Source organism: Geotrypetes seraphini, chromosome 9, assembly GCF_902459505.1.
Source record: "Geotrypetes seraphini chromosome 9, aGeoSer1.1, whole genome shotgun sequence".
In the NCBI taxonomy this organism is placed as follows: domain Eukaryota; kingdom Metazoa; phylum Chordata; class Amphibia; order Gymnophiona; family Dermophiidae; genus Geotrypetes; species Geotrypetes seraphini.
Genome location: NC_047092.1, coordinates 80335019 through 80357063, shown reverse-complemented (window position 1 = coordinate 80357063; position 22045 = coordinate 80335019). Strand labels below are relative to the sequence as shown.

The 22045-nt window shown below is 43.4% G+C and overlaps 1 protein-coding gene and 1 long non-coding RNA gene across 4 annotated transcripts in view; one reads left to right on the top strand and one right to left on the bottom strand.

The window, feature by feature from the left end:
- Positions 1–724: 724 nt before the first annotated feature.
- Positions 725–15223, bottom strand: LOC117366763. Of its 2 annotated transcripts, none has more exons than XR_004540645.1 (3): positions 15117–15223; positions 2059–2367; positions 725–1940 (listed from the first exon to the last, which is right to left on the bottom strand). It is a non-coding gene; the product is annotated as an uncharacterized LOC117366763 (long non-coding RNA). The 2 variants fall into 2 exon arrangements; XR_004540644.1 differs by having other exon boundaries at positions 725–1937.
- Positions 15203–22045, top strand: part of CAND1 (cullin associated and neddylation dissociated 1) — a 447264-nt gene continuing 440421 nt past the window's right edge. Inside the window, exon 1 of one of the 2 annotated variants that reach the window (XM_033958594.1) lies at positions 15203–15426. In XM_033958594.1, coding sequence (XP_033814485.1) covers positions 15359–15426 — 68 coding nt within the window. In that variant the 5' untranslated portion in view covers positions 15203–15358. Of the gene's footprint in view, positions 15427–15477; positions 15595–22045 lie in introns of those variants that run through there. The other variant, XM_033958595.1, reaches the window with a different exon arrangement.

The following is a 22045-nucleotide window of genomic DNA, read 5'->3' as shown; positions in this document are numbered from 1 at the left end:
TGTTGCTCTAACCCAGGGGTAGGGAACTCCGGTCCTCGAGAGCCGTATTCCAGTCGGGTTTTCAGGATTTCCCCAATGAATATGCATTGAAAGCAGTGCATGCAAATAGATTTCATACATATTCATTGGGGAAATCCTGAAAACCCAACTGAAATATGGCTCTCGAGGACCGGAGTTCCCTACCCCTGCTCTAACCAATACACCACGGTGAGATTTAACTAGTGTGCCACCCCATATTATTGATGTAAGCTAAGCAGCTCAACATAAAGGGGGGTTAAGGAGGATAGATTTTGACCTTGGGGTTGAGGCTCCTGTTTCTGAAGATAGATGTATATATAGATATAGATATATCTTCAGAAACAGGAGCCTGCACTGTTTTGGTAAACCAGGTGTGGAAACAGGAACATATTTCCCTATAAACCATGAAGATGCTCATGGCTGCACAGGTCTCAGCAAGAACTACAGTTGGCTGTCCAGGACACCTGAAAACGAAAAAGAGAAGTTGGTTTACACATTGGAGATGTTCTTAGGGTTTACTATATATATAGTGTGTATGTGTGTGTGTGTGTGTGTGTATGTGTATATATATATAGTAAACCCTAGGAACATCTCCAATGTGTAAACCGGCTTCTCCTCTTTTCCGTTTTCAGGTGTCCTGGACAGCCAACTGTCATTCTTGCTGAGACCTGTGCAGCCATGAGCATCTTCATGGTTTATAGGGAAGTATGTTCCTGTTTCCACACCAGGTTTACCAAAACAGTGCAGGCTGCTTTTTTTAGGATGTAGTTGCTATACATCTCCAGAACCAGGAGGATAGATTGAGAAATCTGGGCTTTACTTCCATCGCCTTCAGTGAAAGGAAGAAAAACCCACATGTCTCAATTGGGCATCCTCCTGTTGTAGAGCCTGACTGTCCCTAGCAGCAGCCCTTTCCTTCAACAACAATTCTACCACAGTGACTTATTTTATCTTCCTGATGTAGGCATCTGCTTTGGAACTGGGAGTGGCTTACTTTGCAGATCATAGCTGGGATCTCATATTATCTACCTACAGTTGCGTACTGTTGCACTCGCTTGCTTCTTTCCTGGATTCTGCAATGATTCTACATCTGAGTGGCTAGCAGGTAATAGAATGACAGACACCAATAAAGATTGTCAAACTTTCTATATGTCACCTTGTCGTTATTTTGAAAAGTAATGGCAGGGCCCATTCAGCAGTACCTCCTGAACCCTATCTACCTTGCACTCTGTCTACTAAACTGAAGATGGTACAAAGATAAAACCACACAGGAAAGTTATAAACAAATATAAACTTTTTTAAATTAACTTTTAAAAAAAAACTTTCTTAAAAACTGTTTTTAAACTACTTACAAACACATAACACAGGGAACAAGAGGATGGGTGGGTGCCCCCCAAGAGCAGCTTGAGCTACCTCAGGAGAGGGAGGAGGAAGATGTGCAGTCATGGAGAGGGTTCATGGCTGCTGGAACCATGCCCTCTTTCGGCTACCAGCCAAAAGAGGGCATGTTCCAGCCTCTCCAAGCACCTTCTCAACAACTGCACCTCCTCCAAGAGGGCAGAGAGGGAGTCTGTCTGCCTGGCCGCCCCTTCCTGAGGCTGGTCGGGTTGCTCCTGGGGGGGGACAGCAAGGAAAGAGGGTGGGTTGGGATCAGGAACAAAAGGCCAGGAAAGTGAGGGGCAGGGCTATGGCTGGGGGAAGGGGTAGGTCCAACAGGGGATGGTGGTGGTGGGGTCCTGGGGGCAGCGGTGGGGCAGGCGGGGGTGGTCCTGGGGGCCGCCAAGGGGAATCTCGGCCTGATTCTTCCTCTTCTTCTTCCCCCTCCTCCTCATCCGCAGAGGACCAGGGTGGGGCTCCCTCCATCACCTGTAGGGCCCAGGGTGGGGTTGCCAGTGCTACCTCCTGAGGGGGTGCCTGCGCTGCTGATTGACAAGAGGGAAACAGGATACAGTCAGGTATGTAAACAACACTTTTGAACATGACATTCTTTACTACTTTATTTTCTTAAAATGCTAATAACAGGACGCACAAAGCACGTACTCCACTGTAAACATCAAAATGTAGCGTAAGTAAGTGAGGCAAGTAGAAGACCATAAAGCCATTGTGACATAACCGAGGAGGATGGCTGTTCTGATATCACAATAGCGGCTTTTCCGCAGATTTTATGATTAAGAATGGTTTACAGCTACTCAAGCATTTTCATCTATTTATTCTGGTAGGCTGATCACAAAGAGCCACACTCTGGACTCATTACTCATCGGCTTCGGTGCGCATTTCCTCCCTCACCCCCTCAAGGAAGGCCCGCTCCTGGCGCCTCAGCAGTCGACTCTGTTTCCTGAGATCCTCAATCTGGATAATAGAGAGAGAGAAAGAAAGGAGAGGGAGGGATATGATGAGTGCCATATAGCACTGTGGCATAACACGTTTACTTAAGTATTGACCTCTATAATCACATAAAAATGGAGTGAAAGATATGCTGGCCTCCAAGAGCCCCTATTGTCTTTGACCCCCTCCTGCCACATGTTTTACATCAATGTATTCACGTACTCTCAGCATTTTCCCCTTTCTGTACTGGTGGCCTCACTATCTATCTACTGTACCTGGGAAAATGGAGGGGGGGGGGGGAATTAAGTGACTTGGCCAGCATCACAAGGAGCAGTGTGGGTTTGAACCCACAACCCCAGGGTTCTGAGGCTGTAGCCTTTCAGCACTGCCCCACATTAAAGTTTGCATGACTTTATTAATCTAGTCAAGCAATATTTCCTGTCCTGGTGAGCTTACAATCATGCAGCAGGGGCAATAAAATAGTTTGGTCAGAAGAAGCAGCGTGACTTTAAACCCCCGACGTCAGGGTACTGTCGCTGTCACTTTAAACGTTATGCCACTATCTCCCTAGACCTGCAGATTGATACATACATATGGGAAAAGAAAGTTGTAGGTACTTGAAATGACATAGGAGCACGTTAATATATTTTTTTCCTTTGGCAAAGTTGATTTCAAGATGTTTCCATTACAAATGCCATGATGGTGAGCCTAAAATTACTTGTGTGCATGTTATGAATGGGATAGATGTGCTATAGGAGCTGAATTTGTCATTTGAAATCCTACTACTGCTCCTAAGGGAAGTGCTTTAATTTTAGTATTCAATGTAAAAGATTTATTATGCACAATTGTAGTTTTAAAAAGGAATCACGATTTACCAACAAAAACATGAGCAATTTGATTGAGACAGGTTTACATGATCATTACTTTTTACATGATTCTTTGTGAGAGCCTGACTAAGAATACTTACTTCCCTGGGACAGGAAGCTCGGCGATTGTAGCGCCAAGTTAGGCGGGTCCAGGACTGGCGGAACTGGAGGTAGGACCTCTGGTGGCCAGGCACCACAAAATAGTGGTGCTCGTGTGCCAGAAACAGCCTGGCCAGGAGTCTATCAGCAGTGCTGAAATTGGGCTGTCTCCTGGCAGCCATTTTAGGAGAAGTAACTGCGTATGAAGAACGGGCGATTCTGACGTCACAACGCAAAAAACATGAAGATTTTGGAGCCACTTGGGCGTGCTTGCGGCATCCGCTCTGCGCTACATAAACTCCGTATAGTACAAACTATACCACGCCGAAACCGCAGTTATTAAAAACAAATATAGCACAACGCTTAGAATGAAGCTTATCATATAAACCTGATGGGAGTTCAACTCCCCCAATGTATTTAAGTTCACACAATCTACATTTGAACAAAAACAATGACAATAAATTAAGAGTGGGAAGTAATAGGCATAATCTCAGGAGATTCACACATATTTTACCTTAGCAAGTTAAGGCACTTTCGTGCGACAGCTCTCCAATTCAAGTCCCAGTCTCACCTGCATTTATTTTAACAACTACCCTAACCCTGAAATGCCTTCATGTAAAAGCTTTGACAACGCCCAAATATCGTCCAATCAGATTTGAATGTTTCAGCGGGAAGTTCTAACGGCGCCTATGATGTCAGACGCTACATAGGCGTGCATAGTATAGAGAGGGCTCTAAAATAGCATATTTTTGTCTCCTTTAGACTCCCGTGCGTTCGTGCTTCTGGTGTTTGATTTGTGATATTGTGACTTTGTGCTGTGATCTCACTGTTTCTCCTTTCCCCCATCTTCTCCCTTTTGTTGTGTACTTGTCAGTTGGTGTCTTTGGTTTGGTGTTGGTTTGAGAGATGCCTGACTACTTTGAGTTTGTCTTACGTGTGGAGGCCCGCCATAGATTGTTGCGCAGAGGAAGGGGTCCGGCCCCGGCCCTGGGGCGTGGCCAGGTTAGACGCAGAGGCACAGGCCGACGCTGATGCCAGGCCCCCAGGGTATATAGGCCCAGGGCGAACTTCCTTGATATGACAGATTTAATCGGGAGACCATAGTTCATCTGTGTAAGCAACTGCAGGTGGATTTGGAGCACACCACTCTTAGGGGACATTACCTTCCAGTTTATGTACAAGTAACTACAGCCCTGGGCTTTTTGGCTACAGGAACCTTCCAAAGGCCCCTGGGAGCTGGGGCTGGCATCAGTCAACTGTCTGTATCCAGGATCATCAATAAGTTTTTGGATGTCTTTTTAAGGCATATTGCTATGTATATATAGTTTCCGATGAGTGAGGCAGAGCGGCAAAGCACAATGAGGTGTTTTGATCAACTGGCACGTTTCCCCTCTGTCCTGGGAGCTATAGACTGCACACATGTAGCACTCAGACCACCTGCCGAGACTGAAAGGCAATTTAGGAAATGGAGGGCATATCATTCGATGAATATGCAAGTGGTCTGTAGTGCTACCATGGAGGTGACGGATGTGTGTGCCAGCTTCCCAGGGTCCTGCCACGACGCCTATATCCTGGCCCACTCTGACCTAGGTGGCAGGTTCCAGGGGGGAGAAATCCACGGTGGATGGCTGGTTGGTGAGTTAACATACTACTGCAAATAAAGCTTTGCTACATTAACCACCTTTCTCTCATTTTACCACAGGGTCATCGCAAACTTTGGAGGATGATACAGAACAATGTACAACAGATATGTGCCCCTTTTCTAATATTGTATCTTCTTGCAGGTGATCGTGCCTATCCCCTGAGGGCATGGTTGATGACTCCAGTTGTGCGTTCCCAACAGCCAGAGGAGGTATGGTATAACCAGGCTCAGAACACCACACGGGTCATCAATGAACGTGCGTTTGGTTTGCTGAAGTCCTGCTTTAGATATCTACACCGCTCAGGAGGGCAACTGCTCTATAGCCCCGACAAGGTGTCCAAGATGTTTGTTGCGTGCTGCATGCTACATAACCTAGCGGTGAGAAGAAGGATGCCAGTCCAAGACAGTGACGATGACGAGGACATCCAACCTAGACAGAGGCTGCTACCTGAGCAAGAGGAGCGTAGAAGAGGGCAGGTGGTCAGGGACAACCTCATAAGAGCCCATTTCTTGGGATAATGGTGAGTATATTTATGGGAATCCCAAAAAGCGTCTCTCTCTCTCTCTCTCTCTGTCTCATGTGACTGAATGTGATCATGCCTCTTTCTCTAGGCAGCAGTTAAAGCTCAGATGTCCCTGACCACCAAAGCAAGAAGTTATTGGTAGCAGCTCAAGTATTAAAGGTGGAATAATAGGTGAGAATCGAGTATAGCTATCTTTGTTTTTTGGCCGATTCACTATGTTGCTCCTGTATATCATTCCATTGTCTAAGGACAAGGCTTTATGATGAATTGACCACATTTCAAATACCTAACAGCTTTCATACTCTTGTTGCAGGATGGATGTCCAAGACTTTCATCATCCCCATACAAGGGCATCGTAATATGCTTCTTGATGGCCTGGTAAGAGCTAGCAATTTAGGACCTCTTTTTTTCTTTTTTTTTTACCAAAAACATGTCCTAAACCAACACATGCTGGTGTTAGTTTAGTATATGTGTTGATTTAACACCCCCTTTGTTTTAAGTACAAATCAAACCTATAGTTCTAAAAACCCTCTCTCAATGAACGTCTTTGGAAAGCTCAAAGAAAGCTGATTGGATGACCTAGACTACCTATACTGCTAAAATCTTAAACTACGGCTTTCAGAAGCCTATATGGTGCTCAGCTTTCCATTTCTTATAGGAGGTAATGATATCATTGTTCTACAAGTTTCTGTGTAGCATAAGACTAAAGCTTCCCCCCCCTAATTCTAGTTCAACTGAAGCTATAGGGTAACTGTAGGTGTTCTGACAGTTTGAGGTGGGGGACTTTTCCAATGTATTAACATGCTTCCCCCTCTTTGCAGGTGTTCGGGCCCAGCCGACCTCCTCCTGTGGCTAGCATCTCATTGTGAAGCTGTTCCTGTGATACAGGCGGATCCTGTGACCTATTCCTGATACTTGTGCATAGGTAGGTAGGTAGGTACAAGACATTTGTGCTCACTTCCACTAACCTTCAACATTACAAACAGTTGTGTGTAGGTTCCTAGCTCTCATATGTGCACTGTGGTTATCATATGGGCTTTGTAACAAGGAGGACAGCTTGAGATATGTGGGATTTCTTTCCCTTGCTTTCAATGGAAGAAACATCTGGGCTTTATTCTCTGACCTCCTTACTTCCCTTTCTTCCAGTGCAACGAATAGCATCCTACATCTCTGAATCCATCTTCCTTTTCCTACAACCTGCCTTATCCTACCAGGGGGTCCATGAGGAAACTTTAATAATTCAAGCGCACTGACATTTTACCCTTTCCTCCTGTAGGCTGGCAGTTGATTTGGACCTAGGAGTGGCTTACTCTGTATACCGGTGTAGCTGTGATCCATCTCATCAAACTGCAGTTGCATGATGTTACACTTGCACACCGCTTTCCTGGACTGTGCAAGGATTCTATATTTGAGTGTCAATGAAGTGACATGATATTGTACAATAAAAATCTTTAATCCATTTATGGAACCTGTGATTACTTACCAAAGGAAAGCCAGGCCCCATTCTGATACATTGAGTAGTGCATAGGCATTACTGTTTCCTTAAGTACCACTGTAAATTCATCAATGTTATCACATTGATCTTTGTCTTAACTATTGTTTAATGAGGGACCAGGCTGCAAAGGAGAGAAGTGGGGTAGCAAACAGTGTAGGTGTGCTATTGGGGAGGGAACTAGGGGTTGTCATGTCTCCCATTTGCTCACCAGTCCAATGACACTACCTCAGAGCCTGCAAATAGCATGAAGATGGCATTACTAGAGAGGATGGACAAGGTGGTATTGTTCCATCTTGTGGTTTGTAGGGAAATATTTTCCTTTTTACACACCTGGTTTACCAAACAGTCAGAAATCTGGGTTTCACTTCCCTTCCCTTCAGTGGAAGGAAGAAAAAGCCAAATGTCTCTTTTACTCGTCCTCTTGTTCTACAGCTTAACTTATCCTAGCAGCTTTCTTCTACAATTATCCTTTCTTCTACCGCAGTGACTTTTTTGTCTTCCTCACATAGCCTTCTGCTTACTTTGCATATCATCTCACCTCATCTAGCTACAGTTGCACAACATTACACTTGGCTGCTGCATTCTTAGATTATACATCTGAGAAAACCACACAGAAAACATATAAACCAGTATAAACTTTTTAAAAATAGATTAGAGGTTGTAAGTTCAAATCCCACTCTGCCACCTTTTTTTTTTTTTGGGGGGGAGGTATTTGTAAAAAGAACTATTTTGTACACTTTTATATACAGAACATAATTTAATGTTATTCTTAGTGATCACCTGAATATGAATAATGATGTTCCTTAGGGTGGAACAAACTGGCCAGGAGCTTGGAGTCCTCTTTGCTAAAATAAGGGTTTCTCCTGGCTGCCATTTTCTCCTAATAAAATGTGTTTTATATATATATATATATATAAAAAAGTGAATCTATGATGTCACCACGCTAAAACGGCATGATGGTAAACAGAACAGGTGTGAAAAAGGGTCTTTAGGACGCTGATAAAATGGAAGCCGCTAACGACGCCTATAATCCGCAAACGACACCTGCGCGGGAAGATCCGCTACGATGTCGATGTTACACTAGAGAGGGTTACGATATTTTACATACGACGTCTAAATGATAAGGTATACTCGAAGAATAGCTACATTTTTATTCCTCATTCAATAGCAGAGTGGTTAGAATGAAGGTTAGGGTGTGAGCACAGTCTGGTTTTGACTCTCCCAAGTCCTTCAGCTGGCACGGTACTTGTTTTAATAAAAATTACAAGATACAGACCAATCGCATCTAATTTTCATCTCAAACAGCACATTAGCAATACCAGACACAATACATTACAAAAGTTGAGCTTACATTTGATAAAAACAGCACTATTGGACTCCATGTCACATTTATCGAACAATACTTGAGAATATGGGTTTGGGGTCAGCGAAAGCAGTGCTTTAAACCATTGAGCTACCACTCTTTTGTCTCAGCTAACTGTGAGATGATAGCTAAGCACATTTTACTTTAGCAGATCAGTAAGGTATGATATGACAGGGGAGCCAGAGACACTGGAGTGGAAGGTGCTGTAGCTCAATGAGTACAAGCGCTGTACCGATCTTCTGGAGGTTGTGAGTTCAACTCCCAGCCTGTCTTTTGCTTGTGGCATTCTACCTTCCAGGTGCACCTTGATGATGTCACAATGAGGTCATCATTGTGCAAACTTCATACTTCCATTTGCTATGAACCAGAAGCCACATTCAGGTCTGTTCTGTGTTTATGCTTGGCCAATTGACGTCTCTGGGAAGATTGCCTATCCTGCCAAAGTCTTTCTGGAGCTTAAACTATGTCTATCAGAAGCCTATATGGTGCTCAAAGTCCTATGTTTTCCACTTCTTATAGGAGTTAATGATAATGTTACTGTACAACTTTCTGTGTAGCATAAAACTAAAGCTTCCCCCCTTCCATGCTGATAATTTGAGTTTAACTCCCACTCAGTACTTCTCAGTCAAAAACTCCATCTTATATTTCTCCTTTTAAACATGGCATATTTTTTTTGTTTGTTTTTATAATGTTAAAGTATACAATTCTGAAATCATGAAGGAAAAAAGATATAACGGAGTAGTGTTCTATCTCCTAGGAGAATTACCTCAGTAAAAACCACCTTTTTATATATAACATAGTATGGACGTCTATCCGGCATCTACAAACGGCCATGTAGAGACGTCTAGATGACATTTCAGAAAGTAGTGTCTAAGTCGCGCTCAGCGTGGTTCGGACGTCTACCGGAAGCCTATCCAATGCCTAAGTCTCGCTAATTAATACTTGCGCTACAAGGACGTCTAAACCATGCCTAAGTTTAGACGAACTTTACAGAATCTAGGCCTAACAGTACCCAACTTCTTCATGTCAAGAAATGCTCGCAAGTGTTTAGGCACAAAGAAAACATATTTGACTCCAAGGTACTTTACTAAACATTTACATGGGTAGGCTAAGAGAAAAGTAGCCCCAAGTGTCAGAGTTTCAGATCTCATCATCAGGAAAAGTTTTTGCCTCTCTTGTGTTTGCCTCATGACATCTGGGTAGACCCAGACTCTTTTCCCCAGAAATAGAGATTGAGAATTCTGAAAGTATATTCGTAGGAAAGAATTTGCAAACTATGTAACAGGAATCTCTGTTAAGCCTTTTCCTTTTATCATGATTTTTATTGATATTAGTTTCTCTTCACTATTTTTTCGGATCCTTCCTACTCATTTATAGTGGTCTAAGAAAGTTTATTTTATTACCTTTGGACTTTTGATACATTATAGGGTTGTTTTGTCTGTTTTTCTTGTGCAAGGATATCTTGTGAATTATGTAAAAATTCAATAAAGAATAAATAATAAAAAAAAACAAAGAGCACCATGATCATTTCCACTTAGTTGACAGAAAATCCTTCTCCAACATCAGACAGCATCATCCGATTCCCTGATAACCTATGACTGGAAGAGGTATTGTGTGCCAGATAATTCCTCTTTGGAGCAGTATCAAAGCCATGGGTGGAAGAGGGGCTCTTGCCGGCTATCAGCAGGGAGAAGCAGCGATCTTCCTGCCGTCGTCTCTTCCATAGCATTCCATAGGTCTCTCCCTGTGCATCCCAGGATGCACCGGGAAGGGGAAGGCCTGCCATTTTGCAGTGGCAGACCTGAGGAGCAGGAGGGACTGAGCATCCCTCCTGCTGTCATCTGTTTTTAAGGGTTTTTTTTGGGGGGAGGGGGGTATGGTTGGGGGGAGGCTGCGGGCATCCAGTGGCAGGAAGGAGTGAGCATCCCTCCTGCTGTTTTTTTTTTTGGGGGGAAGGGGAGAAGGAAGGGGGTTGGGTGGTGGGGGCATGGCGAAGGGGGGGTCAGTGTAGAAGGGAGTTGATTCGCATAAATGGGGGAGTGGGCATTCCTCCTGCAGGGTGCATCCCTCCTGGTGTCAATTTCCAGGTACGGAGGGGTGGTGGGGTTTGGGGGGCATCTGGTGGCAGGAGGGAGTAGGCATTCATTCTCCCAATTTTTTTTTTTAGGAAGGGGAGCTGGTGAAAGGCAGGGTCAGTTCAGGGGAGGTCATTGCGGGTGGGGGTTCACGTGGGCAGGAGGGAATGGGCATCCCTCCTGCTGAATTTGGCCAGTGTGGGGGGGGGTCCGTAGTGGCAGGAGGGAGTTGACATCCCTCCTGCCTCTATTCTGATGCCGAGGTGGGTCGTCAGGGAGGGCTGTCATCAGGGTGGAAGAGGAGGGGGGATACCAGCACAGCATTATTTTTTTTATGGGCCAAATATTGTGTGTGTTACTGTGCCCATTGAAAAAAATGAACGTGACTTTTAAAAGGAGGGTCTTTTTTTAAATAAATCTTTATTAATTTTCAAACTTAAAACAGTGCATATAGGAATATTTGAAAAACAGCACTTACATCTTTCAATCAAATGCATAAAAATTATTTTCATCCCCCTTCATATTTCAATGTAATTAAGAAAATCAAACAGATGACAATCCCAATATACTGTCTCACTCCCTCCCCCCGCCCCGGATGTGTAAATTATAACCAGAAGTATAGGGAAACACCATTCAATTTTAATCAATAAAATTAGTCAATGGACCCCATACCCGTTTAAACCATTTGTTACCCCCTTGCTCAAAAAACATTTTTTCATATCTGTAATATAAACACAATGAATGCCACCAAAAAGTAAAATTTAATCGGTCACAGTTTTTCCAATTTTTTTGTAATCATTTGGATGGGCTACCCCAGTCATAATACCCAATAATCTATTTTTATGTTTCTCTACTAGAGGCGTAGATGATAATAACACCCCACAGATTACCACATCATGCGATAGCGCAACCGCAGACTCCAGAATCAGAGTAATATGTTCCCATATAGATCTCCAGAAGCTAAATATCAAGGGACAAAAGAAGAGCCGATGATCCAGTGTCCCTATATCGATATGACAGTGCCAGCATCTATTTGACTTAGAACTATCTAATTTTTGTAATCTAACAGGGCTCCAAAAACTTCTATGCAACAAAAAAAAACCAAGTTTGTCTCATAGATGCTGTGCCGTACATCTCATCCTCCAAGTCCAAATTTGTGGCCATTGAGAAGCAGAAATCTGCTGCTTTATTTCAATGCTCCAAATGTCTGTAAGACTAGTTTTTTATTTCTTATTCATATAACCAGATATTAATTTATACCACTGGGCGGCCTGATGTCCCAGGAAATCTGTCTGGAAGCATAGGACCGGCAAGCAACACTGATTTTTTAGATTTCGCCAATCAGGGAACCCCTTCTGAATGGCTTGCTTCAACTGCAACCACTTATAAATTTGAGACTTTGAAATACCAAATGAATGTTGCAGTCATGAAAAATCAAGCATTTTCCCATTTGATAAAACATTATTTAATGCACTGTTCTTCAACCGTTGGTCCACAGGAAATTTCTGCCGGTCCGCGCAGGGCCGGCAAGATTAAGGTGACCATAGGTCCTGTTTTCAGATCCTGTCCCTACTTGTCGCGCAAAAAAAAAAGCACCCCACCTTCCTTTCCCCGGGTTGGCTGCTATCTTACCGCCCTGCTGCTGCTGCTAAAGCTGACAGGAAGTCTTCTTTCTGACGTCAATTCTGACGTCGGAGAGGACGTTCTGGGCCAGCCAATCGCTGCCTGGCTGGCCCAGAACGTCCTCTCCGACGTCAGAATTGACGTCGGAAAGAAGACTTCCTGTCGGCTTTAGGAGTAGCAGCAGCAGGGCGGTAAGATAGCAGCCGACCCAGATAAAGGAAGGAGGGAGGCTTTTTTTTTTTGCGCACGACAGGGAGAGAAGGAGGTAGGCAGGCAAGCAGGCTGGCTTTGGCCAGGGAGGTAGACAGGCAGGCAGGCTGGCTAGCTTCGGGGGTGGGACAAAGTGTGGAAGGCAGTGAGAGGGACATAGGAAGGAGGCACTGGGGGCACTAAAGACAGGAAGGGGCACTAAGGACATGAGAAGGAGGCACTGGGGGCACTAAAGACAGGAAGGGGCACTAAGGACATTGGAAGGAGGCACTGGGGGCACTAAAGACATAGGAAGGAAGCACTGGGGGCACTAAAGACAGGAAAGAGCACTAAGGACATGGGAAGGAGGCACTGGAGGCACTAAAGACATAGGAAGGAAGCACTGGGGGCACTAAAGACATGGGAAGGATGCACTGGGGGCACTAAAGACAGGAAGGGGCACTAAGGACATGGGAAGGAGGCACTGGGGGCACTAAATACATGGGAAGGATGCACTGGGGGCACTAAAGACATAGGAAGGAAAGAGGGAGGGAATAGAAAGGGACAATTCTTGGGCCTGAATGCAGAAAGAAAGAAATGAAAGAAAGGATACACAGACAGAAGGAAACGCAACCAGAGACTCATGAAATCACCAGACAGCAAAGGTAGGAAAAATGATTTTATTTTCAATTTAGTGATCAAAACCTGTCAGTTTTGAGAATTTATATCTGCTGTCTCTATTTTGTACTATATTTGTCTATTTTTCTATATTACTGAGGTGACCGAGATCACGGAGATGGGGGGGAAACAGGATTTTAAAATTTTAGTCCTAGTAGTTTGCCGGTCCACAAAATAATTATTTTATTTCTGGCAGTCCACGAGTGTAAAAAGGTTGAAAACACTGATCTAGTGTATGTATCCTGCATCCATTGCTTCCAGAAGATCTTAGACTCGCCAATTTGAATCTTGGAGTTTAGCCATAAGGATTGACATGTGGATTTTTCTACTGGAATATTTGTTAAGTTGTTAATAAATTTCAAGGTTTTCCAGGTGTCAAATAAAATACTTAACATAGCTGAGTAACTTGATATTCAACACATGAAACAACCTTAATAGGGACATAAGTTGCCACTCTAAGTAAAGCCAATCAGGGAAATGTTCCATGAGCTCAGGAAGGATCTAATACATACCCTGACGCAGTATATAGGCCTGATGGTACCTATAAAAGTTTGGGAAATTTACCCCACCCGCTGCAATTGGTTTTTTGTAAAGATACTAAAGCAATAAGAGCAGTTTTACCCAGCCAAATAAATTTGGTGAGAATACTATTCAATTTCTTATAAAAGGACCCCTGAAAATAAAATGGCAACATACCCATTTGGTAGCAAACCATAGGCAAAATCATCACTTTAACCATTTGGACTCTTCCCCCACCACGGCAGATGTAATGGGTTCCATTGCTCACACATTTACTCTCATTGTATGTTCCAGTGTTTTTTTGAATCCAAATACCTAAATATTTTATACTTTCTTCCTTCCAAAGGAAAGGGAATGAGTCAAATAGTCCTAAAGGTTATGTTTCAGGTACTATGGCAGAATCTTTAACTATTGTTTTACCGAAGCCAAATAACGATCCCATGTTGGTTTCAAATTAAAATTACAGGCCTATTTCTTTGATTAATGTAGATGGAAAACTTTTGGCTAAATTATTGGTTTTACGCTTGGCAAAGGCTCTCCCTTATATTATTGGTATGCACCAAACGGGTTTCGTTGCTCAAAGACATTCATCAAACAACACCAGATTGGCTTTATATATGTTGAATTTAACAAAAGCCATGGAAGATCAGGCCTCAATGACATTCATCAAACAACACCAGATTGGCGTTACATATGCTGAATTTAACAAAAGCCATGGAAGATCCAGCCTTCTCTGTATCCTTGGATGCAGAGAAGGCCTTTGATCGTGTAGAATGGATCTTCATGTATCAAGCAATGGATTGGTTTGGTATAGGACCTGGATTTATTCAGCTGATTCAAACCTTGTATAGTTCCCCTTCTGCCAGATTATATATTAATAATACTTTTTAGAACGTTTTCTTCTGGAGAGGGGAGTTAGACAAAGGGGTCAGTTATCCCCTTTGCTTTTTGACATTGTTCTGGAACCCTTGTTATTGGCTATTCAACTGGCAAAGGAGATACAAGGTATTCCTTATGCAGGTCAGGAATATAAGTTCTCTGCTTATACAGATGATATTTTGCTTCATTTGAGGAATCCTGAATCTACCATACCGCATTTACTAGATTTGATTGACCGATTTGGAAAATTTTCTGGATATAAAATAAATTGGAGTAAATCGGAGGTTCTTTTGCTAAATGTACTGTCCAAAAGGAGTGTCTTTTTAAAAGGAGTGTCAACAGCGTAGGTAGGATTTGGAACACTGGTTTCCTTCGTTCTCAGACTATCGGTTTAAGCACAGGCCTAATCTGTTTATAATGGTTCATATATGACTTGAAATTTAATAATTAGATAATTTAAAAAAATGTTAGAACTCCCGAAGCCCAGGTTCCACACTTTTTTTGGGAAGAAGGATCGCCAACCATCCCAAGTTTTAGAGCTTCACTGCTTTTGCCCTGTTCGTTTTTCATATTACTGCAAAAAAACAAACCATAAAGCCCATAGACGCAGGCGATTACTTCTATTTGGCAGCTAAACTTACCCCTTCGCCACCTGGCGGACTATCTTAATAATCACAACTGACCACGATGCACACAGCCGTGATCATAACTCATGCATTAGTTTAAACAATTAAAATTAAACATTAAATTATTACATAAGAAGAATATAATTGTTTAGACGTTTTTTAAAGTCTGACACTACAAATCCTGCACACACTTACTTTCCTTTTTCTACGCCTGCACCAACCTGTATTTCCCTCGCCTTCCCCCCCTCTCTCTTTTTTTTCCTCTATTCTTCCTTTGATGGCTCCGCGCGCCGGCGCATAATGACGTCGTAGAAAGGGAAAGGAGGAGGTAGTAACGCGAGATTTTTTGCACATCGAGAAGCAGCATTTCTGAAAGAGCCAGCCAGCTAAAGCGAGGCCCAGTGTGAGAGCGCGAGTCACCGCCGAGGCCCAGCAACATGGCGAGCGCCTCCTACCATATCTCCAATTTGTTGGAGAAAATGACATCTAGTGATAAGGATTTCAGGTAAAAGAAAAGTTTTGGCTTCGTGGATGAGAGCGTAATGGTCTGTTAGGATTGTACGAAAGGTGGCAGTAACTATAACCACATTACAAGGAGAGGGAAAAAATGAGTGGTGGGCTTATTGGCATATAGGTAGCAGCCGTATAAGAAGAGCCCGATGTTGCAGATCAGGTATGCTATATGTTTTACCTTGTGATTGTCATTGGATGCTGAGCATCTTGAGTTAAACTACATAGTATTTTGGAGATGTCGATGTAAGTTTTTATTTCTTTTCTGTTGAAGACGTGTGTTCTTGGAGTATATAGACTTACATTTGAAACATAGCTGAACAAAATACTACGCAATAATTTATTTTAATTCTAGGGGGTCTGGGTTTTAAGGCAATTTAAAAAAGAAAAGCTATGCCCATTAAAGCTGAGTTCGTTCATTGTCTCATCCCTTGAAGCATAAAAATCTCAAATGATACAATTAGAGTTTTAATTTTATTATAATATAATCAGACTATAATATTCACATCACACACTGGAAGTACTAAATGTAATGAAATAAGATCCATAACTTTTTTTTAATTAGAAATACAGATATGTTTTGTGTTGTAGTTTACTTGCTTATAATTTGGAGCCAGATGTAATAAGTGTTTTGGGTTTGTTTTTTTTCTTTTCTCTTACACGAAATGAATGTAGTAAATATTTTTATTTGTTTTGTGTCTGGGGGGGTGGAACATTGTTGCTCACTGTGTCAAGTGGTCTAATTTTAGAAAAGTGCCCCACCTCACCATCACAAATTTTTATGAAAGTTTATATGCTGAATCTTATATGACTAACGTGACCATTAATTTTTTTCCCTCAAAATGGGACATCTACTTCCTGTTTCTGGTTGCAACTTCCTGTTTTGTTTTTAGCTGACTGCCCTGCACTGCTCCCGACGCTCATAGGACAACGGCCGGCTCACAAGCCTTCCCCCTACGTTATTCTGACGTTGGAGAGGAAGTTCCGGGTCAGCCAATCACCGGACCTTCCTCTCCGACGTCGGGTGGAAGGCTTGTGGGTCACGCTGTGCAATCGCTGCACGCGCCCTTCCTTGCGGTGGCTTCAGCGGGAAGCAGGGAGAGAACCCGAGGCTCTGCGATCGATTCGCGTAACCTCTGCACTGAAGTGTTCAGTTTTCAGGCTTTAGACGGGAGCCTGTCGTCAATGCTGGTATGTAGACAACGGCTTGCAAATGATGGTTAGTCTTGGCTCCCTCCTTTTTGAGAATGTATCTCAAAAAGGGGTTTTTTTCTTTCCTTTCCTGACTTGGAAATGGTGTCCCTTTCTATCTTTAAAGATAGCCACCCTCCCCCCCCCCCCAGTCTAGTTGCTAGCAGGCAGGATGTCCCCTCTCCCCCAATTACCTTTTTAAAATTCTTGTGATCCAGCATTGTATTGGCAAGAGCTATCCGCCTCCTGCCCCTCCCTTGCTGGATGGCTGCCTCCTCATGTGACAGAGCGGCGCACAAGGCAGGTGTGAGCTTTTTGCGCTCCTGCCTGGTCCCGCGCCGCTCCCTGAATGGCTTCCGTCAGTTCCCATGATTGCGTTGGTCCATGGTGGCATTGCTACTACTAGTTCAAGAAATCTGAACCAGCAACCTCTTCGCCATGGAGGTCACGCACAACAGCTGTGCAATACTAACCACAGGTGGGTCTCTTAGTTCAGGTTTCCAAGCCTATAGTTTTGGTTACTTCACTGAGGTTCCAAAGCCTTCGGTGGGTGTCTGTCTTGTTCCCCAGCCAATGATTGGGTAGCTTAACCTAAGTTCCCAAGCCTAAGGTGGGTATATTCTTTGGTTCCCAAGCCAAAATTTTGACTTCTTTTATTATTCATTCATTGCATTTTATTGAATTTATGCACCTCATTTGTTAAAATAGTTTTTAAAACTGATATTGTCGACCAATGATGTAACTGATGAAGTAGAGAGTACAGAAATAAGGTAGTGTTTTGTCTTTGAGACCAGTAAAATGAACTAGCAGGACCGTATGGGTGCATAAACTTTATCAAGATGTCATTTTCTTCAACTGATACTTCAGCAACTGATACTTCATTTGTTATCATATATGCATACAACATAACCAGGGAGCAGTTGTAATTTCTCAAGCATGGCATTATAGTGTGAATACTCAAAATTTTGAGCACAAAGTTAGTATAATTTGAACCTTGATCACATGAATGGCATTTGAGTCAAGTGGCACAAATTGATGATATTCTCTGGTTCCAGCTATTGTGCTGCTTTCTTTCCATCTCTCTTCATGAAATTTCTTACTTTCATCAGTTTCTTATTTGTGAACAAATATGTATTTAATTCCATGTATATTTTTAACACAGAAATTGAAAAGCTCTTTTGATGTCGATATCTGATTATTTAATGGTCTTTGAAGGCTAGCTCTGGCTGGCAGTAGAGATAAAGTAAATTATACAAAACAAAAAACTGAACGAGTGCAAAATTTGATAAAGCACAAGATAATATCTGCTTCTTGGCTCAAGATGACGAACAGTCAAGCCAAATCACAGAATGCACCTTGTGTTAAGACTATAATGACTTGATTAAAGAAATGAAGAAAAAAATTGCAGTATCTGATACCATATTTCCATGAAAATAAGACAGTGCCTTATATTAATTTTGGGCCCAAAAATGCACAAGGTCTTATTTTCGGGGTAGGTCTTAATTTCTTCATGTACAGTAATAATAATAATAACTTTATTTTGTATACTGCCATACCCAGAGAGTTCCAGGCGGTTCACAGCAATTAATAAGATTACACACGAAAAATAGCCTTGGAATTTACAATTTTTTGGAGTGTACAAGTCGTTGAAGTTAAACAGGAGTTTAAAATGCCATCAGTGGGAATATACAAGGAATATACAAGGAGTATACAAAGGAATATGCGAGGAATATATAGGGAATATAGTACATGGAATATACAAGAGTGTACAAAATATATATATTTTTTTTAATAGGGAAAAAACATACCGGTCAGGGAGGTTGGTTGGTTTGGGGGAACCTTGGGGGGGAAGGTGGAGGTTTAAGTGTATTGAAGGGAGTAGAAGTCGCGAGTGGGGGTGTTAGAGATTCTGTCTGTGGAATAAGTGAGTTTTGAGTTTTTTTCTGAAGTCCAGGTAAGTGGGGGCGTCAAGTATAATTTGGGCAAGCCATGAGTTTAGTTTGGCCGCCTGGAAGGAGAAGGTTTTGTCAACGAATCGTTTGAGAGGACATAGTTTTAGGGAGGGGAAGGCAAACAGATGAATTCTGCAAGAGTTCTTACTGTTGTGGTTTAATTTAAAGTGGGGGATGAGGTAGCTTGGGGATCTCTCCCTTCCTCTCCCTTTCTTCCTCTTTCCTTTCTCTCCCCCACATGTGCATCATCTTTCCTCTCCCCCATCCACTTGTGCCTTCCCTCTACTGCATCTTTCTATCCCTCCCTTCTGTGCAGCTCCAGCAGAACCCTTGAGCAGCCCCCCCACCCCGCCGCACAGCCAAACTCCTGCAGACCATCCTATCCGAGCCACGAGACCTACATACCACCCTCCACAGAGCAGCGTTGGCAGTACTCGAAACAGGCTGCTTCGTGGCCTTCTCCTGCCGGGGCCTTCCGTATGCCGTATTGCTGATGACATCATCAGTGATGTGGCAGAGGGAATGCCCTAGCAGGAGAAGGCCGCAAAGCAGCCTGTTTAGAGTGCTGTCGACGCTGCTCTGTGAAGGGAGGTAGTAGGTCTCGCAGTCAGAGGGTCGGCAGGGTTTGGACAGGAGGGAGAGATGGAAAGATGGGAGTCAGTGGGGGGTGGAGGGAGGGGGAAGTGCTGTTGCCGGCGAATCCAGGGACTAGGGCTTATTTTTGAGGTAGGGCTTATATTAAGACCTACCTCAAAAATCAGTTTAGGGCTTATTTTCAGGGAAACACAGTAGATCAAAAAAAGTACTCTGTTCTGTTGGTTACATCATCTGGTCAACAATATCAGTTTCCAGAAACTATTTTGGCAGATGAATAAATAATAAAAGCAGTTAGAACTTCGGCTTGGGAACCAATAGAAGATACCCACCTTAGGCTTGGGAGCCTCGATTAAGCTTCCCAATCTTCGGCTTGGGAACCAATAGAAGATACCCACCTTAGGCTTGGGAACCTCAGTGAAGAAACCAAAACTACAGGCTTGGGAGCCTGTACTAAGAGACCCACCTGTGCCACCATGGGTCAACGCATCAAATATTCTCCTTATAAAAAATGCAACACAACAGTTTATAACTTGAAGAACTGACCATATTTCAATGTTAATGTATGCTGTTACTATGGAAACTTCCATGACTTTGACCCTTATTTTCAGGCACTGTTTGCGTTGAAAAACAGCTTTTTCAGGGGGTCTGAAACATGGCTCTTTTTAATAGTTAGTTTGAAAATGTTTCCAGAATATTCATTTTTGTAAAAGCTGGTTAAAAATACCCAATTTTGACATTTTTTTGAAAAATAGTTTATAAGTTGAAATTGTATATTTGAGAACAGTCATGTCATAAAATTACAGACACATTTTTACAGGGATAGCTTTGTTATTACAGGAGCCATAGAAGGCTAAACTTTGAAATTTTTTTAACACAGTCCATTTTTTCAGCCCACTTTGAGGCTTTTTATGTACATCACTTTCAAAAAATGAAAATCTGAATTAGTTCCATTGAATAGATCATAAAAAGTTGTATAATATATCTAAGTTTTATTTGTTTAGCTTCAATGGCCAAGAAAATATTTTAACTCCAAAGTTGCCAAAATTGTGCAGGGATACTGTACATGGTCGTGGTATGGTATCAAAGAGTTATATCTCCACAAGTATTCCACTGGTGGATTTTAAACTTTACCAGAGTTTGGGTCATGTAAGATTCAGAATACAAAGTTTCATCAACATCCATGATGGTGAAGTGGGGCACTTTTCTAAAATTAGATCACTTGGACATGGAATGACCCTTGTGGAAGTGGGAGAAATTGCGTTCTGTACATAGCAGAATCAGGCATATATTTGTTACAGGCAAGGAACAATATTTTTCCCTTTTAACAAGCAAAACTGAGTCAGGCACAGAAGGCGGAGTTCTCTAAGCTCAGGGCTGCTCAAATGATTTCTCTCATTCTTGTATTCTTTTGGTCTGTCTCTACCTGCAAATACTGTTACACACGAGAAGGGTCATACGTTAGATCTCATCAGTTTTACAGATCACATGCATCAACAATCTACATTAGATGATGTCCATTGGCAGAGGGTTCCCTGGTTAGATCATTTACTTGGGGAATTTTGTCTGCCAATTTTCATGTCATCTACTTGTGATTATGTGCAGCAGAAGCGAATTATAACAATTAGGAAAAAGATTACTGTATTTTTCGCTCTATTAGATGCACCTGACCATAAGGCGCATTCTAGATTTAGAGGAGGAAAACAAGAAAAAAAACATTCTGAACCAAATTCTCCCTGCCAGGCTCTGCACCCAACTCCACACTCCTTGCCAAGCTCTGCACCCTGTCCCCCCTTCCCTGCCAGGTTCTGTACTTCCTCTGGTGGTCTAGTAGACCTTATGGTGGTCTAGTGGTAGGCTAGGACAGGGCAAACAGGCAGGTAGGGACAGGACAGGGCGGGTAGGTAGTTAGGCAGGTCTCCCCCTGGGCAGGCAGCAGGAAAGCCCTGGCCTCTCCCTCCTTATTTTTAATTCGGCAGGGCAGGAAGGTCCCAGCCTCTCCCTCCTAACTCCCTACCACCCAGGCAGGCGACAGGCAAGCCCTGGTCCTCTTCCTCCTCCCTCCTTACCCCCCTCCCCCACAAGCCAGGTAGGAGGCAGGCCCCCGCCTCTTCCTCCTCACCCCCCCCCCCCAGGCAGGCTCCATCCTCTTCCTCCTCACCCCCCAGGCAGGCCCTGGCCCTCTTCCTCCTCTTCGACATTCCTTGCGTGTACCTTTTTTTTTTTTTAACTTCTGGACACGGCGCCTTGCTGAGAGCGGCACACCAGGCTGGCTGCCTGTTTCCCGCCACTTCCTCAGAGAACTGCCGGCTGCCTCCTCTTCCGTTCTCTCTCATAGCGCACCAGGATGTCTGCCTGGTCCCACGCCGCTTCACAAGAGAGCGGAAGAGGAGGCAGCCAGCAGTTCTTGGAGGAAGTGGCGTGGGATCAGGCAGCCATCCAGCCTTGTGCACCGCGTCCAGCAAGGGAGGGTGGCCGCATTAAAATAAGGTAATGGGGGGGTGGGGGCGCACTTTGGGTATTCGCTTCATAAAACGCACCCTAATTTCCACCCACTTTTGGGGGGGTGGGGGAAAGTGCGTCTAATGGAGCGAAAAGTACAGTACACTTCCCCCTCTGAATCTGCAATTTCAGTATCCACGGATTTGGTTATTCGCAATTTTTTTTTTTTTTTTGGGGGGGGGGAAGCTTTGTTTTGGACCTTCCCTGCCTCACCTGGTAGTCTAGCGGTGTTTCAGGGCAGGAGTGATCTTCCTACGCTCCTGCCCTGTGCAGATCGCCAATAAGAAATGGCTGCTGTGAGCTCCCGTCATAGTCTCGATTGCTCCTGCCCCGAAAGCCCGCTAGACCACCAGGAAAGGCCAGCACAGGCTGCCC